The sequence below is a fragment of the Agelaius tricolor genome, unplaced genomic scaffold (assembly GCF_023055355.1).
Source record: "Agelaius tricolor isolate 1412-34295 unplaced genomic scaffold, bAgeTri1.0.p SCAF_43, whole genome shotgun sequence".
Classification (NCBI taxonomy): Eukaryota; Metazoa; Chordata; class Aves; order Passeriformes; family Icteridae; genus Agelaius; species Agelaius tricolor.
Window position 1 is genome coordinate 941,297 of NW_027269303.1, and position 18,723 is coordinate 960,019.

Consider the following 18,723-nt stretch of genomic DNA (forward strand, 5'->3'; position numbering starts at 1 on the left):
CCCTGAGCCCTGCAGGAGGATGGAGCTGGGCCACAGCCAAACTCAGCCCAGGCCAAAGCTGGGCTCAGCAGCCAGGCCTGCCAACGCATGGGCACAGAGGCTGGCGCTGACAAATGTCCTGGGCCCCCTCCCTGCTCTGTCTGTGCCACCAAGGGCACAGAGCAGCCTCCTCTCTGGGCCACTTGCCTGTTTGCAATGCCTTGCACAGGCGCTGGCCCTGCCCCACAAGGCCTGGCCTGAGTCCTGCCCCTGCACGCTCAGCCAGGCTGAGATGGACACTGATGGTTTCTGGGCCAGGCTCTCGGAGCCCAGCCCAGCTCCCTGCAAGCTCTGCCAGCTGCCCTGAGCTCTGGGCAGCACCAAGGGCCTCTCTGAGCCCAGCCCAGCCCAGCCGGCTCTGGCCCCACAGCTCTGCTCAGCCCAGGCTGCTCTGGCCACTGGCCCCACGGCCTCAGCCCCTGCCAAGGGCACAGCAGCAGCTGCAGCTGCCACAGGACTCAGCCCCAGCCATGGGGGAAGGTGCTTGGCCAAGGCCAAAGGAGGCTCCCTGGCTGCCCTGCTCCCCTTGGCCTGAGGTGCTGAGAGCTCTGCAGCCCCTGCTGCCATCCCATCTGCCCGGGGCAGCACCAGAGCCCCGGCCTTGGGGCCCTCAAGAGCTGCTCCTGCTCCAGGCCCAGGGCCCATGCCAAAGCTGGGACAGCAGCCACAAAGCTGTGCCCATTTCTGTTCATTGCTGCTCTGATGGGGATGGATCCTCAGCCACTTGGAGGTTGCTGATCAATTTTACTGCTCCGGAGACTTCTTCTTTCTTGAGCTCTTCAGTTCAGGAATTCAGTGAGAAGAGGTCATAAATATTTGTTAAGAATACCTGATCAAGAAAAGGCCCTGGGGAATATTTCAAGTGTTCAGTTCTTAATGTGGTTATTTAGATGACAGAAGTGTACTCAAAGTGAATATACAATAGTACAAAACAATGCTGAGAGTACAGTTTTGTTTTGTTAAGTTTTATTTTCCTGTTTATAGATTGATCTCAGCAATTTCCAATTGATATTGATCCCCAGCAGCTTTTAATGCGGTTTGAACAGATATGAAAATCAAGACCCTTCATGGCTGACAATCAATCAGAATTTTTCCCCACTCCCTCCCCACCATTTCCCTCATCCAACCCCTGGAACTCCTATGGATCAGGAATGGTGTGGCCAGCAGGGGCAGGGCAGTGATTCTTCCCCTGTGCTGGGCACTGGTTGGGCAGCACCTCGAGTGCTGTGTCCAGTTCTGGGCCCCCAATATAGGAAGGACATGGAGGGGTTGGAGTGTGTCCAGAGAAGGGAAACAAGGCTGGTCAGGGGTCTGGAAGAAAGTCTTGTGAGGAGCAGCGGCTGAGGGAGCTGGGGTTTTTTATCCTGGAGAAGAGGAGGCTCAGGGGAGGCCTCATCATTCTCCACAACTCCCTGACAGGAGGGTGCAGCCAGGTGGGGTCAGGCTCTTTTCCCAGGGAACAGTGACAGGACAAGAGGACACAGCCTTCAGCTGCACCAGGGGATTTTTAGACTGGACATTAGAAAATATTCTCCACACAAAGGGTGGTAGGGCGTTGGAATGGGTTGCGAGGGTAGATAGGTGAGTCACCGTCCCTGGAGGTTTTTAAGGAAAGACTGATTGCCATGGTCTGGGTGACAAGGTGGTGGTAGGTCCCAGGTTGGACTTGATGCTCTCCAAGGTCTTTTCCAGCCCAGTTGATTCTCTGATGATTGTGACACTGCAGGGCCCTGGGGAAGCAAGGGGCCATTGTGACACTGCAAGGGGCCTGGTGGCACTAAGAGGACCATGGTGACACTGTGTACGACATGGCAGCACAGAGCCAAGGGGCCATGGTGACACTGTGGGGCTGAATGGAAGCAAGGAGTCCATGGTGACAGTCTGGGGCCTGGTGGAACCACAGAGGCCTCTGTGACACTGCAGGGCCTTGTGGAACAAAGGGGCCATTGTGACACTGCGGAACCAAGGAGACCCTTGGGAGAGCCTGGGGACAATGGAATCAAGGGGCCATTGCTCCATTGCAAGGACTCTGGAAACTCAGGGAACAATTGTGACACTGTGGTGCCCCATGGAACCAAGGGTCCCTGGTGACACTGCAGGATCTTGTGTCACCAGGGCTCCATTGTGACACAGCAGCACCAAGGAATTCATTGTGGCACTCTGAGGCCCCCTGGAACCAAGAGGCCACTGTGACCCAGCAGGGCCCTGTGGAACCATGCAGAGCATTGTGACAGAGCAGGACCTGGTGTCACGATGGGGCCACTGTGACACTGCAGGGCCCCATGGAACCAAGGGGCAAGGGCTGCTCCTCAGGGACTCGTGGAATGGATGAAACATGTTTGAAACCGTGGTGGCCCTTGGGACCAAGAGGCCATTGTGACACTGTGGAACCAAGGAGAGCATTGCTGCACTGCCAGACCTCATGGAACCAAGGATCCACTGTGACACTGCAGGGCCCAAGAATCCAAGGGACTTTGTGACACCAAGGGGTCCCATGGAACCAAAGGGACATTGTGACACTGGGAGGCCTCATGGAATCACGGGGAACTTTGGGACACTCTGGGGCCTCATGGAACCCTGGTGACACCAAGTTGTCTGGGAGTGTTGATCTGCTGGAGGGTAGGAGGGCTCTGCACAGGGCCCTGGACAGGCTGGATCCAGGGCCCAAATCCAACAAGGTGAGGTTTAACAAGTCCCAGTGCCAGGTCCTGCACTTTGGCCACAACAACCCCTGCAGCACTACAGGCTGGGGACAGAGTGGCTGGAGAGCAGCCAGGCAGAAAGGGACCTGCAGGGACTGATGGACAGCAGGCTGGACATGAGGCAGCAGTGTGCCCAGGTGGCCAAGAAGGCAAATGGCTCCTGGCCTGGATCAGGAATGGTGTGGCCAGCAGGAGCAGGGCAGGGATTCTTCCCCTGTGCTCAGCACTGGTTGGGCAGCACTTCGAGTGCTGTGTCCAGTTCTGGGCCCCCCAATTTAGGAAGGACATGGAGGGGCTGGAGCGTGTCCAGAGAAGGGCAACAAGGCTGGGGAGGGATCTGGAACACAAGTCCTGTGAGGAGTGGCTGAGAGAGCTGGGGTTGTTTATCCTGGAGAAGAGGAGGCTCAGGGGACACAAGGCAGTGTCAGGGCACAGGTTGGACTTGATGATCTCCAAGGTCTTTTCCAGCCTTGCTGATTCTGGGATTCTCTGAAACCACCCTTGGAGCAGTTGCAGGATGAGCCCTGGGCCTCCTCTTCAGCAGCTCCAGCAGCCCAGGTCCCTCAGCTTCTCCTGGCAGCCCCAAAGCCCATCCTGTCAGTCCTGCAGAGCCTCTGCAGCTCCTCCTCATTGCCCAGAACAGGGAGCCCCAGAGCCAGACCCAGCAGCCCAGATGTGCCCCCCTGGCCTGGGGTGCCTCTGGCAAGGGAGCAGCAGCAGGCACTGCAGGAGCCTGCAGACAATTCCTGCAGCACTTGTAGGATGATCCTGCTCCCCAAGGGACGTTCCCATGGTGCCAAGTCAGGAACTGCAATGGGGAGTGGGGCCAGAGAGGAAAGGCCAAACAGGGATGGGCTGTTTGCAGGGGAGGGAACAGGGCTGAGCTAGAGGAAGAAATTTGTATTTGGAAGAGTAAAGAAAGCAAAGATGAAGCCAAGGAAATGCTGAGGGCAGTTTGGGGGTGGCTGCCAGGCAGCCCTGGCTCTGAGCAACAGCGTCTGCAGTGGCACAGGAAACTCCCAGCTGATGGGAACAAACTTTCTGGCTGAGTGCAGAGGCCAGGACAAAGCTGAGTGGTTTCCCTGGTGTCCCGCAGGCCTTTGCTGGCCCCAGGGGCTGATGGCATTTGTGCTCCCTCAGGTTCATGTCCCCACAGCAATAGCACGGGGGTGCTCCCCCTGCTGTGTGCAATGCAAACAGGGGCTCAAAAAAAGGGCATCTCTGCAGAAAACTTCGCTGGGAAATCTGTAGTTCCTTTAATACTGGCAGGAGCACAGTCCCTCATTGAAAGAGTCTGTGGTCACAGGGAATGTAGAGAGAAACAAAATGAGAAATTGCACCCAGAATGACATTTCTTGGTGAACAATGTGGAAAAGCTAAAACAAAAGGGAAAAAGCTCAGAATCAATCCAACAAGAAGTATTAAAGATGACTTTCATTAAAATGATTTGCAGTATTTTTCCAGCAGTTTAATCTTTCCAAAACCATCCAGTCATCAGTGTCCACATGCAGCCTTGAGCTCCTGGTTCCTCAGGCTGTAGATGAGGGGGTTCAGGACTGGAGGCACCACTGAGTACAGAACTGACAGGGCCAGATCCAGGGATGGGGAGGACATGGAGGGGGGTTTTATGTGAGCAAGGGTGCCAGTGCTGAGGAACAGAGTTACCACGGCCAGGTGAGGGAGGCAGGTGGAAAAGGCTTTGTGCCGTCCCTGCTCAGAGGGGATCCTCAGCACAGCTCTGAAGATCTGCACATAGGAGAAAACTATGAACACAAAACAAACAAATGTTAAACAGGCACTAACAGCAATGAGCCCAAATTCCCTGAGGTAGGATTTGGAGCAGGAGAGCTTGAGGATCTGAGGGATTTCACAGAAGAACTGGCCCAGGGCATTGCCATGGCACAGGGGCAGGGAAAATGTATTGGCTGTGTGCAGCAGGGAATAGACAAAACCACTGGCCCACGCAGCTGCTGCCATGTGGGCACAAGCTCTGCTGCCCAGGAGGGTCCCGTAGTGCAGGGGTTTGCAGATGGACACGTAGCGGTCGTAGCACATGATGGTCAGGAGGAAATACTCTGATGTAGCGCAGAAAACAAAGAAAAAGAGCTGAGCAGCACATCCAGTGTAGGAGATTATTCTGGTGTCCCAGAGGGAATTGTGCATGGCTTTGGGGACAGTGGTGCAGATGGAGCCCAGGTCAGCGAGGGCCAGGTTGAGCAGGAAGAAGAACATGGGCGTGTGCAGGTGGTGGCCGCAGGCTACGGCGCTGATGATGAGGCCGTTGCCCAGGAGGGCAGCCAGGGAGATGCCCAGCAAGAGGCAGAAGTGCAGGAGCTGCAGCTGCCGCGTGTCTGCCAATGCCAGCAGCAGGAAGTGCCTGATGGAGCTGCTGTTGGACATTTGCTGGGGCTGCACATGGGCACCTGTTCATGGAGAAAGGACAGTGACAAGTCAGCTGAGGCTGCTTTGAGCCAAACCTGGGCCATTCCCTGCAGACTGCCTTGCTGGGACTCACCCAGCCTTGTTCCTGCTCTGGGAAAACCTTCACCCAGGTCCCTGCCTGAGCTCCAGTTGTGCTGGCTGAGTGTGCCAGGAGCAGCCAGGCCTGTGCGTGGGGGCTCTCGAGGAGCCATCCCTGCCCTGCTGTCCTGGGTTTGTGGCCATTTGGCAGAGGGACAAGGCTGGATATTCAAGATTTGTCAGGAGAATCACTCCTAATGCAGAAAGTCTTGGTAGCATCTGCACTCACAGTCCTATAGGACATGGATGTCAGGAGCTGGTTTAAGGAATTTTTTTCCTACTCACACATCATTCCTGGCTCTCTGAGGTCACAAATCCCCAGCATTTCTGCTGCACTCAGAGTTTGCCACTGAGAGATGGGAGAGGCAAAGGATTCCCCGTGGCTGAGGGAAGGTGAGGGGCTGGATGGGCTTGTTCCCAGCTGCCCTGGCTTTGCACCTTTGGCTGCAATCAGAGCACAATCACATTCCTGGGTCACCCTGGGATGCTCCAACAGGCTGGAACTCCAAGAGATCCAGGCACAGGTCTGTACCCAGGAGGGCAGCTCAGAGCCTAGCAGGGCACTGCAAGGAGATCCCTGGTTGTGCCCATGATGGGATCTCAGGGAGGGGCTCAGCTCATTCCCCTTTGCCATGGACTGCTTTGCCCACAGCCCCACAGGTGCCGGGGAAGCTTGGACACCCCATTGCCATGGACAGCCCTGCCTGGCAGGAATGCCAAGGGCAGTGCCTGGCTCAGCTGCTGCAGATGCCAGAGCCTCCCTGAGAGCAGCAGATAACAGTGCCAATGTCAGGGCAGGGCAGAACCAAGAGCAGATGTTGTGGTGCTGTGCCTGAGAGGGCAGGGCAGAGACAGCCGGGCACTCAGGACAGTGTTCCCGTGCCCAGCTGTGCCCGGCACCTCCCACACACCAACAGTGCCCTCCTGCCCCAGCCCTGCTCTCTTCAGCCCCCTCTCCTTCCCTGAGCATCTCCCTGGGCCTGGACATTCCCTCCTGAGAGGAGCCTTGTCCCTGCCAGCGCTCACAGAGCCCATCCCAGCCTGCGTGCCCTGGCTGGGGCCCTACAGAAACCTGCCTGTGTGCAGGGCCCTGGCTGGGGCAGGCTCTGTGTGCAGCTGGGCAAGGGCAGCTCAGGAGAGCCCTGCTGGGCCCTGCAAAGGTGATGCTGCTGCTGTGCAGGGCTGAGGAGTGGCTGAGGGCCCTTTGAGAGGCTCCCAGCAGAGACACTGATCAACTTAATTTACAGTTCTGCAGTCCCTGTAAAAGATCAAACATTAGTTTGATGATTCTGCTGTGTCCCTTTCAACTCAGAATGTCCTGGGATTCTTGGATTACAATTCCTGTTCTGCTTCTCTCATCCCCTTGTTTTTTATAATCAAAAGAGAAAAAAAGTCCCTTGCAACAGTGTTAGAACAGTAAAGTAAAAACCAGACATAAATTGGAAGCTGTCAGGTGTCCCAGTGGGGAGGAGGCACACCCAGAGCCTGATTCCAACAATTTATTAAGGTTGATTAATTAGGATATTTAACAGCAACATCCAATAGGAGATTCACTTACCCCAGTTACACATCCCTGGCTCAATCCATTGGAGTAGGTCCAAGGGCTTCTCTGCCTTCACTTTTTGTTATGACTGCTCACATTCTGGTCAAAAAACAAAATGTTCTTCTTGTAGGTCCTCTTCCTGATATCAAGACTATACAGGATACTATATGTATTGTATACTATATGTATTTCAGGAATGCATTTAGACAATCCATTTATTTTTATAAAACCAAAGAAAAAGGTTGGGAAAATAATAAAGTTAATAAAGGATTATCGTTATAGATGTATATAATAGTAATAGAGTTCATTAAGAGTTTAATAGGCTTAAAAAATAAATATAGATTTAAAATTATGTAATAGTAATTTATAGAGCTACAAATATATGAAAATTGTATAAAGTAAAAAAGATCTTTTTGTCATCACCCCAATGTTCCCATCCATCTTCAAGCAGGAAATTGAAAACACTCTCAGGAAAGCTCCTGATCTTTCCAGCAATCCCAGGCTTACCTTCTTTGGGAAATGCCCTCTGGAGCTGTGCCCAGGCTGGTCTGGAGCTGGGAGCAGCCCTGAACAATGCAGCATCCTCCCCACACAAGGAGAACACTTCCAAGCCTCACCAGCTGTCTCCTGCCACCCAGATCTTGTCCCCCAGCGCTGGGAGCAGCTGCCAGGGCTGGCTGAGAGCTGTCCCTGGCAGGCAGCAGAGTCCCTGCCCCAGCACAGCGCCCTGGGCTGCAGGACCCTGCTCTGCAGGACAGCCCTGGGCACCCCTGGCTGCTCTGCACAAGAGACAAGCAGAGAATGTACTCACAGGCTCTGCAGGCATTGGCATGTTCCAGCTTGAGGAGATGGCTCCAGGAGCTGCAGCTGCATTGTCCTGCAGCCAGAGGTTCCTGTGCCAAGGGCTGGCAGTGATTGTGCCCCAGGCACTTCTCAGCCCCTTCCCAGCCCTGACTGATTGAAGCTCTCTGTGCCTCTGGGCTGTGCCCGGGCTGGCTGCAGGCAGTGCCCCAGCCCTGCTGGGCTGGCACAAGAGCTGCTCATCCAGAGAAATGTGCTTTTGAAGCTCTTCTTGGTGACCAGGAGCTGCCTCTGGGCCAGGAGCCCAGCCCAGCTCAGCAGCACAGACACAGCACAAGGACTTTAATCAGCCTCTGGGCCTTTGTGCTCAGGCCCTGGACATCAGTCCCTGAGAGGCAGCTGAAGAAACCTCTGCAGAACTCCAAGGCAGAATCCAACTCCAAAGTTTCTTGGACTTTTAATGGGTCCCAGAGAGGGACACAACTGAGCAAGTGTCCCCAGGCCCCAGGCAGAGCAGAGAACTGCAGGCAGTGCTGACAGGTGGGGACAAAGAGAAGCCAAGTCTTGGTGCCCTGGGGCACAGCAGGGTCTGTGCCAGCAAGGGCTGGGAGGAGACACCTTGTGCTGAGGCCCTGGGGCCTCCTGGCACAGCCCCAGCCAGGCTGGGCACTGTCAGCCCCTTGTGCTGCCCTCAGCATCCCCCCCTAGCCCACATCCCAGTGGCCTCAAGGATCTGCTGCAAGGAGTCCCTGGGGAGCCTTGCTCAGCAATGGCCCTGGGGGCTTCTTCATGCTCCCTGCAGGGACTGCAGGTTTTTCAAAGGACTTGGGGTTTGGCTTTTGCCTTGCAGTCTCTGAGAGGTTTGTGCAATCCTGGCCTCCAATTATCTGCTGTAATTAGTCCCTGGAGAGGCTTTGTCAGTAACAACACTCAGTGGGGCTCATTAATACTTCAGGGTACTTCAGTTATTTTAAGGTACTTGGTGTTTCCCTTTTGATAGAGACTCTGTGAGAGGTTTGTGCAATCATGGCCCCAATTATCTGCTTTAAGGAGTCCCTTGAGATCTTTGTACTGACACTCAGTGGTGCTCAGTAATGCTTTGAGCTTCTCAAATTTTTTAAGGTAGTTTGGAATTTCCTTTCCACACTGAGACTCTGAGAAGTTTTTGGTCAATCCTGTCCTCCAATTGTCTCCTCCAAGGAGTCCATGAGGAGCCTCTGTTGGGGATGGACCTCACTGAGACCCATTCATGCTTTGAGACACTTTGGGGTTTTCTTGTGACTTTGACTCCTGGAAAGGTTTGTGCAATCTCCTCTCAGGCCCTGAGGTTCAAGGGCTCAGCTCCAAATGCTCCACAGGGCTCATCAGGATGCAGCAAGTCCTGACAAACCATGGCTCTGCCTTGATTTCCCTCTGCTCTTATGCAGTTTATCAGGAATGTATCTGGAGTGATTTTTGGTTTGCTAATTTGAGATTTCTCAGCCAATGCATCGATCAGTGCAGTGGGATCAGTGTTGGCTAATTACCATTGCACTCCCTGGAATATATTTACTCATTTCCTGCTGTGAGATGGGATTAGGAGAAAGGCAAAGTAGGCTCAAAATTTTAAAAGGGTATATAGAAAAGTTTATTACCAGTAAATAGAAGAGTAATAAGAATCTGAACACTTCTCCTCTCCCTACAACCTTTTCTTTCTTACTGACAATGCAAGGAGACAAAACCTGAAATTTTCAGTCAGTTTACACCATCTAGTGTAATGGTGTAACAGTCTTTCTTCAGTTCACTTAATGAGAGGAGTCTCTCTTTCATGCTATGGAGATTTCTCCATAAGAAAACAGTTCGCTTGTGGCTTTTAATTCCCACGAAGAGCAGCTGCCCAGAAAATCTGCAACTGTGAAGTCCCTCCCATTTTTCATAGCTTTTCCCACAGCTGTTTTTATGGGCCATGTCAGCTTATGGGGTATGAGTTTAAAGATGAGCTGTTCAATAGCAAAGAATCTCTTCATCTATTTCTGAAATCATCTTCATCTCTGAGAACAGAGATCTTCTTCTTCTCTCCATGAGGGCGCAGGATCTCATTACTCTTCTCTCTTTCTCTGTTTAAACTTCTCATGGGATCACAGCTACTTCAACATTTGCTTACTTTACCATGGAGGCCTTTGCTGAACAAGTCATCTCCCATATTTTCAATTAGTTATAGGGAAAAAGAGAGTCTGATATAATAATTACATCCTTCCCCATAGCTTTACAAGAGGATTTCAGCCCCAAGATCAAGGCATCTCCTCATCCCTCCCATCTGGGACTCAACTTCCCCTTCAGTGACCTGGGTGTCTTCATGTTGCTCCTCTGTGTGCCTGCACGTTGTCCTTTTCTCTCACTGGAGGGAGGATGGAAGCACTGAAAGAGTTCATCTCTCACCTGGGGCCTGCAGATGGTTCCGTGCCCCCGGCTGGGCTCGGTGCTTGCGGCCGGAGCTGTTTTACGATGGAGGTTTCTGCAGCGGCTGCGCTGGGGCTGTGTCAGGATGGGCCGCGCTGGGGCAGGGCCAGGATCTCAGCAGCCAGGCCAGAGCACAGCAGCAGCACGGCCAGGGCCGATGGCTTCTCCTGCCCCTGCCCGGGGCTTGCGGCTGAAGCCCAAGGGTGGCAGAATCTTGGCCGAGCCGGCCCGGCCCGGGGCTGCTCCTGGGGCCCGGCGGATCCTGGCTGGGCCCGGGCTGGCGGCGGGGCAGGGCTCAGCAGGGCCCAGATGTTCCCAACTGCAGCCATGGCCCGGCCCGGCCTCGGCCCCGCGGCCTCCCCTGCCCTGCCCGGCAGCCGATGGGGCCTGGCGGGGTCCCTGGGAAGGGGCCCGGCCCCACGGCAGGAGCCGCCCGGCCTTGCTGGAACCCTGGATGCTGAGAAATTTAAACTTTCTCTGCTGAAAGGCACAGACCTGCAAGAGAACACTGCATTTGACCTGAGGCTGTGGAGAAGGCTTCCAAAATTGATCAATAGCATTGGGATTATGGGTGTGTAGTTGGTTAGAAGTGTATAATATCACAGAAAAATCTTAAGACTTCGGGGTTTTAGAAGATAATAAATATGAAGCCAGATGGAGGTTTTAGGGTGAAGACAGCTTGTTCTTCTTTACCTTCTTCCTTCTTCTTCACCTTCTTCTTCCTTCTTCTTCATGGGTTTGGGTGGTATTTTGTAATTGGACATAAAAGTCTGCATTGCAGGCTTCAAATGATCAATTATTGGGTTAAAAGGGAAAATAATTTAGGTATCTTTTCTTAATTGGATAGTTTAGCCTTAAAAGACCTTGTAACAAGAGATAGTTAGCCATTTTGTACCCTGATAATGAAAGAGTGCAGAACTCACGGTCTTAAGAATGTAACATGGGTAAGAAACAATAAACACCTGAGTCTGAACACGTACTGTCATCTCAAGTGCCTTCAATCCCGAGCCCAAGAGAAGTAGAAAAAGCAAGCAGGGAACCCACATGGCCCGCCCTGGCTGAGATGGGGAGCTGGGCTGGCCTTGTTACCTCTGTGCCAGCCAGAAGGGAAAGAGACTCTCCCAGGCTTTCCCATCTTTAACATGTGTTTTCACAGAGGCGTGTACAGTTTCCTTACTGGTTTAACAGATTGTCAATTCTCAAAGATAATTACTCAGTGTTTTTTTGTCAGACGTGGAGGAAACTGCTAGCAGCTTCTCTTAGAACATCACTTCTATGATGCCAAACCCTCCCAACAGCACAGAGCCAAGAGCTCCTTTGTCCATATATAGTGCATATGTGCCCAAGTCCTCAAAAACGCTTCTTGGGAGATCTCTGGGCCCTTTCCAAGTTTTTTTCAACTGAAAGCATTCAGCTCAGAGTCTAAGAAAATCACCAGAGGACACGGCCAGCCTGACCTGTCTGTCCTTGCTACTGTTGTCTGGGAACAATCTTTGGATATATGGAATTTGGGAGGACAAATTCTAATTTTGGCCATGGACCCTGGACATGAAGGTTGGTTCTTTTCCATAGGAAGGAAGGAACAGAGCCCCAGTGTTTGCCAGGCAGAAGAGAGGTGACCACCAGAGGACAAGGCCAGCCAGAAGTGGCAGGTTTTTTTCTGAGAGAAACTCTTGCATATAGGAAAATTTTTAGAGAGAATACCAATTTTGGCAATGGACATTTAAAAAGAGGGAGGGTTCTTTTCTATAGCAAGGAAAGCACGGAGCCCCAGTGTTCCAGGAGCTGATGAGAGGCAGCCCTTGACATCCCCACATCAGCCAGACCTGTCAGGTGGCCCCTGGGAGGCCAAACCAGCCAGACCTGTTCCATGTTCCCTCAGTTCCATGGGGCCCCACAGTGTCCCAATGGTCCCTCGCTTCCCTGAGGCCCTGAGGTGCCATAATGCCCCCTTGGTGACACCAGGCCCTGAAGGGTCCCAATGGTCTCCATGGTTCCATCAGGCCCCACAGAGCCATAATGGTCTCTGGGTTCCATGAAGCCCTGCTGTGTCACCATGGCCCCTTGGTTCCATGGGCTCCAGTGGTGCCACAAGGATCCCCTTGGTTCCATGAGGTCTCCACAGTGTCCCAGTGATCTCCAGGGGAAGGGAAGGACCCAGCCCCAGTGTTGCAGGGGCAGCCACCAGAGGCCAAGGCCAGCCAGGCTTGATGTACTGGCAGATTGTGCCTGGGAGTAACCTTTGGATATCCAGAATTTTGGAGGTGGAATCCCAATTTCAGACATGGACACCTGGAGGATAAGGATGGTTGTTTTCCATTGGAAAGAAAGCACGGAACACTGATACAACAGTGACATTTGGGGATCTATGGGGAGTATTGGGGATCGTTTCTGCACCTCGTGACCCAACAGGAGCTCCTCTAATAAATGTTGCCTGAAGCTCCCACTGTGGTCATGACAGGAACCCCTGTGAGTGTCTGGGACATCCCAGCTCTTTGGCAGCCTGGGGACTCCTGGGATGTCACCATGGAATGGCTGTGACTGCCTCTGACCACAGGGCTCTTTACCATCCTAGAAACCCCTCGGAGGTCTCCATGGAGCCCCTGCCCTGCCTGTGACATTCCAGCTCTGGAACAGCCTGGAGATTCTTGGAATGTCCCCATGGAACCCTTCTGAGGGCCTGTGACAAATCTGATCCTTAGTAGGCAACCATCACCAGTCCACTGTTGCTATGGGCAGTTTCCATGGACACCATCACCAGCCCCCTGTTCCTATGCTCAGTCCCTTGGCAGCTCCATGGACACCCCATGCCAGAGGTGGTTTCCATGGCCACCAGGGCTGGCACCAGCTGGGATGCTCGGTTTCCACGGGCCGGGCTTCAGGAATGGGATTCCCCAATTTCCTGCTCCCGCTAAAACCATGCTGTCCTCGCTGCCCTCCCGCCTCCCATGGAAAGCACAAAAGGCAAAGATCCCGGGCTGGGATAAGAACAATTTATTGGGAACAGCAACGAGATAAAGAACAAAAAGGAACAGAAACAATATTGATAACAGAAGGGATAAATAAAACTGTTTACAGAAAAAACTACAACATCAACAACTAGTTCTTCCTGGCAATGTATTTCCTCCTGTCTGGAAAGGACACCCTTTTCCTCAGGGGGAGAGAGAGAGAGTCCCTTTCCTGCCCCTGGCAATGACCTGAGGTGGGACTGAATGTAATGACAGGGCCATGGCCAGACCCTCATGTTCTCCAACCCCACATCATGTCATTGGCAGGGGCAGGAAAAGAAACAGGTGTCTTCCCAGCATGGATCATGGGGAACATGGATCACCAGGGCTCTGACCAACGTGGTGTCTCCAATGGGGGATAAAGCTGGAGCGGTGCATGAAGCTGTTCCTGCAGTTGGGGCATGAGCAGGGCTTCTTTTACTGGTGCCTCCATTGGTGTCTGCTCAAGTGAGAGCTGCTGGTGAAGCTCTTCCCACACTGGGGACACTCGTAGGGCCTCTCCCCAGTGTGGATGCGCCGGTGGGTGACGAGGGTGGAGTTGTGCTTGAAGCCCTTCCCGCAGTCGGGGCAGAAGAAGGGCCTCTCATCCGTGTGAATGCGCTGATGCTGGAGGAGCTGAGAGCTGGTGTGAAACCTCTTCCCACACTCGGGGCACTGGTAGGGCCTCTCCCCTGTGTGGATCATTTGGTGGATGATCATTTGGGTCTTCCTACTAAAGGTCATTCCACATTCCCCGCAGTTGTATGGCCTTTTCCCCAGTGTGGATCCTCTGGTGGCAGATCAAGAGAGACTTCTGCCTAAAGCTCTTCCCACATTCCCCACACTCATAGGGCTGTTCCCTGGTGTGGGTCTTGTGGTGGGAGATCAGGTTAGAATTCTGGCTGAAGCTCATCCCACATTCCCCACACTCGTAGGGCTTCTCCCCGGTGTGGATCCGCTGGTGCCTGATGAGGTGGGAGTTGCGCTTGAAGCCCATCCCACAGTCAGGGCAGCGGAAGGGCCTCTCATCCGTGTGAATCCACTCATGCAGGAGGAGATCGGAGTTGGTGTAAAACCTCTTCTGACACTGGGGACACTCGTAGGGCCTCTCCCTCTCCCCAGCGTGGATGCGCTGGTGGGTGATGAGGGTGGAGTTGCGCTTGAAGCCCTTCCCACAGTCAGGGCAGCGGAAGGGCCTCTCCTCTGTGTGAATCTGCTGGTGCTGGAGGAGACTGGAGCTGGTCTGAAACCTCTTCTGACACTGGGGACACTCGTAGGGCCTCTCCCCAGTGTGGATGCGTTGGTGGATGATGAGGGCAGAGCTGCAGCTGAAGCCCTTCCCACACTCCCCACACTCGTAGGGCCATTCCCCAGTGTGGATCATCTGGTGGCTGATCAGGGTGCTGCTCTGCCTGAAGCTCTTCTCACGCTCCAAGTACTTGTGGGGCTTCTCCCTATTGTGAAGCTGCCCATGGACCACCAGCTCTGAGCTCTGGCTGAAGCTCTGTCCACCTTCCAGGCTCAGGGTGGGTCTTTCCTCCTCAGAGCACACTGGGCTGGGTTTGGAGCCCCTCCTCCTGTGGGATCTCTGGGGATTTTCCTCCCCATTGGATTCCTGTGTCCTGGAGTCACTCAAAATGGCCTCATCCATGAGTTTCTGCTGTGGGGATTTCTCCTCTCTGGTCTCCATGCTCAGCTCCTTCCTGGGGAGAGGAAGGACAAGGAGAGGATGGGATTTGCCTCCGTGCCACAGGGAAGGGGAAGGAGATCCCCCCAGTGCATCCCCAGCAGGACGGGGTTGGCAGCAGGGTTGTCCTGCAGCCGGGGGCTGTGCTGGGCTGGGAGATGGAGCAGGAGAGAGGGGGAAAGGGGCACTGACTTCCTCCTCACCTTCCTGAATGTCCCGGGGCTCCTTCCTCTTCCTTGCAGCCTCCTCCTCCATCTGGCAAAGGTTTGGGGATGTGAAATCCTGTTCTGGGAGGAAAGCAAGGGATGAGCGCATTGAATTTTTTACTGGTTTCAAGGCAAACCTGGGGGAGAGTCTAAACCAGAATTACAATTTCATAAGAAAAGAAGATCAAGGCAATGCTACAGAAACACTGCCTTAAACTGACAGAGTCAGGATATAACCTGACACCCTGTTGCTGCTCAGGGTGGTGGCTGCAGTCCCATGAAATGGTGGCTGCAGTCCTGTTGGAGTGATGAACATGATTCTGTCCAAGCAGTGATCCTGTAGAAGGGTCTCGTCTTCCTCTAGAGGTCCAGTGGTGGTTCTGGAGCTCTTGTCCTCTGGGAATCCAGTAGGCAAGCTGCTCCTGGTGTTGCAAGGCTCAGCTTATATGCAGGTAGGAATGCTTGGATCCTCCCCCTGGGCGGAGCATGCCACAATGGGAGGATGGAATTTGATCAGTCCTGCAGTGACACTCAATGGCCCATTCACAGAAGATATCTCCCCTGGAGGGCGTTATCAGGGCTGAGTCATGGAAGAGATCAAGAACACTGCTCCTCCTGTTTATAGCAGTTGATGAAGATGGGGATTGAAAACATGCATTTGGTTCCATCTTACATTGCAGCCTGAAACAGTGGGGGAATCCCTGCTCAGGGGGTGAACACCACCCCCCTTACCCAAACTGGCTCAGGTGTAAAACCCCCACCCCGGGAAGGCCACACACACAGGGGACAATGTCACACTTGCCCTGCTCCAGGGGAGGTCTCTGTCCCTGTCACTCTGTGGCTGTCACCCCTTTTCACTTTCACAGGCCGGGGGCTTTGCCAAATCTAAGAATAATTTTTTTCTCTTTCCCTGTCACCTTTGTGACATCTACACAGAGCTTTCCCTTCCTTTTCCTAATCTTTTCATAAAAGAGGTATCTCAATGTATTGGGCCGAATTTCCACGTTTCTTTTATCAGAATGTGGCAGCAGCAGAGCTGGAGCTGGGCAGGACCAATGGATTTTGGAATTGCCACAAAATTGCTTCTACTGTGAGTTTACTGAATTTTGGGATTTGTTTGCATTTTCACCACAAGTGACTTTTGGGAAGAGCAAATTCAAGGCATTTTCTGTAGGGTTAAGTTTGATTTTTGTCAAGAAACAACTTTACTTTGTCCAGTGCCCTGAGGATGGTCAAGGGGTCACTGACCCTCTTACACTGGGGGATGCTTGGGAGGGGCTTGGGAGGGTTGTCCCTGTCCCTGTCACCCCAGGCCATTCCCCAGGGGTGTCCCTGTCCCTGTCACCCCAGGCCATTCCCCAGGGGTCTCCATCATTCTCACCCAGGGAATGCCTGGGGGGTCTCCCTCCCTCTCTCCCCTGTGCCAGGGGGTGCTCGGGGCAGTCTCTGTCCCTCTCAGCCCAGGGGATGCTCGGGGCTCTCTGTCCCCTGGCCCTGGGGGATGCTCGGGGGGTCTCCATCCCTCTGGCCTCAGGCAATGCCTGTGCAGGGCTGGGCACCAGGGGCTCTGTGTCCCTCTCACCGCTGAGGCTGCTCGGGGCTGGGGGGGCTCTGCCACCTTCTCACCCCTGGGGAGGCCGGGGGGGTCTCTGTCCCTCTCAGCCCTGCTGGGTCCCCACCCAAACATCATCGGGGTCACAGGGACAGAGACACCCCCAAACCCCCAGAAGGGCTGAACCTGGGATTTGGTTTGGGGCCGAGGATTTAGGAAGGGCCTGGAATTGGGGCTGGGCTTAGAGTTGGGGCTGAGATTTGGATTAGAGCTGGGATTGGGGTTAAGGCTAGACATGGGATTGGCTTTAGGGCTGGGGTTGGGATTGGGTCTGGGGCTAGATGAGTCCGGCATTGGGATGAGATTAAATACAGAACTGTGAGTGTGTCTGAACATGGAGTGAGATTGAGACCAGGATCAGGGTCAGGTTTGGGACTGAGCTCACCCAGAGCAGGACAGGGGGGATGTCACTGTGGGAAGGTTTGGGGAAAATACTGATTTGGGAGAAACAAGGTGTGAATGCCTTTGGTTGGAGATTCCTCTTGCCCAAGTCCATCTCTAGAAGTCACCTGATGTCCATAATAACCTCCAAAAATCAAGAGTGTATAAAAAAAGCGCCACCGGGAGTGTCCCATGTCCAGTCTCATCCCTCTGGGGTTCTGGTGGTCCCCTGTCTCTGGGCTGTTGGGGATCCCATGGGTCCTGGGGATCCCCCCTCTCCAGGGTCCTGCTAAGGGATGCAGGCCGATTTTGGGGTCAAAAGGTCCCTCTCTCCTGGCTCCCCTCAATCCCGCCACTTGGGGTTCCCCCCTCTTCCCACCACCCTGTCCTGCTTTAGGGCAAATTTGGGAGAAAACTCCCGAAAGGAGTTTCCACTAGAATACAGATTCAGCCACCCTCAGCCAGTTTGGGAAAATATTTCCTTGGAAAAAAGTGAAAAAACCACTTTATTTAACAGGCATAGCATTCACCAGCACAAAAATTGAACAATATTAAGCAATAAAACCTCCTGCTATTGGAAAATAGGTGACACACTCCAAAAGTCCTTCCTTGGGCTGGGGCTTGGCTCAGTCACTGTCTTATTAGTGTCTTATCAGTCTCTTATCAGTCTCTTATCAGTCCCGCCTGTATTGGAAATGCCGCGACCCAGGCTCAGCCCGGTGGGCCACAGGTGGGAGCTGCCGGTGGTGTTCTGGGTGTTCAGTACAGAGCAGGTTTAAACAGCTCCAAAGAAAAAGAAAAAACCACAGTCCAGGGAACTTCTGTGCCTCAGAGAGCTAAAAACTAACTAAAAGCAAAGGAGAGCTCTGTCCCGCCCTCTGTCCATCCAGGAGCCGGAATGTGGAGGAGTGAGTGCAGTGTCTGAAAACAAACTGCAGCTTCTTCCTCCTCCCCTTGGCTCTCAGAACCAGCCTTAAAGGTGCAGAACTCATTTCTGGGCTAAACAGACCGATGGGGCACGAGCATCATGAAGTCACCCCAGGACGTGCCCCTGTCAGGGTCAGGGGGTCCCGTCCCCGCCTCATCTCCGGGCTGCCGGGGGTGCCCCAGCTCCGGTATCGCCCCTTCCCCTCTCCCCGCCCCGGGGGTCCCCCGTTCCACAGCCCCGGCTCTCACGGGGATCCCCAAAACCAATATCCCCCCCCGTCGGTACCGGGCCATCCCCACGTGGACCCCCGGGACCCTCCTGAGGGGCGATCGCGGCTCCTCTGTCCCCGAAAAAGCTCCTCTTAGGGAGCCCGGAGATATCCGGGGCTCGAGTCCGGGATCTGCCGGCTCCGAACACTCTCCAAAAAAATCCTCCCGGACACCCCTGGCTGGAGCCGGGGCGAGCTCGGCCTCGCCCTCACCTGCGGCTCGGGCTGGGGGCGATGCTCCCGGGGCAGGGGCTGCTGCAGGCTCAGCGTGCGGGCGCTGCGAGCGCCGGGATTCTCCCGCTCCTGCTCCTCCTCTCCCTCCTCTTCCTCCCGCATTTCCTCCGCTGCCAGCCCGGACCCCCCTTTCCCACCCCTCTGCCCCGCGGCCCCGCAGCCCCGGCTGCTGGGTGGGGGAGCCCCCGATCGGCCCCAGGGCTGGGCAGGGGGCTCGGGGACCCCCCCGGGGCGGATCCGTGCCCCCGGCCCGAGCCCCAAACTCCGCTCCGGGGCCGCTGGGCTCTGCGGGTCCGCCTGGCAACCGGTGAGTCACCGGCGAGAAAAGCTCTGGTTGGCTGGAAATTGTTCAGCGCCTCCTCTGATTGGCTGGAAT

The 18,723-nt window shown here is 54.3% G+C and overlaps 2 protein-coding genes across 2 annotated transcripts; both read right to left on the reverse strand.

The window, feature by feature from the left end:
* Positions 1-4,235: 4,235 nt before the first annotated feature.
* On the reverse strand, positions 4,236-5,212 carry LOC139604031 (olfactory receptor 14J1-like). Its single transcript, XM_071455020.1, has one exon. The coding sequence runs from the start codon at positions 5,139-5,141 to the stop codon at positions 4,236-4,238; it is 906 nt and encodes a 301-aa protein (XP_071311121.1). The 5' UTR covers positions 5,142-5,212.
* Positions 5,213-13,469: 8,257 nt separating this feature from the next.
* On the reverse strand, positions 13,470-18,449 carry LOC139604074 (zinc finger protein 239-like). The gene is made up of 3 exons (XM_071455061.1): positions 18,327-18,449; positions 13,866-14,163; positions 13,470-13,723 (listed from the first exon to the last, which is right to left on the reverse strand). Exons 1-3 carry the CDS (start codon positions 18,447-18,449, stop codon positions 13,470-13,472), a joined length of 675 nt encoding a protein of 224 aa, XP_071311162.1.
* Between the last annotated feature and the right edge of the window lie 274 nt (positions 18,450-18,723).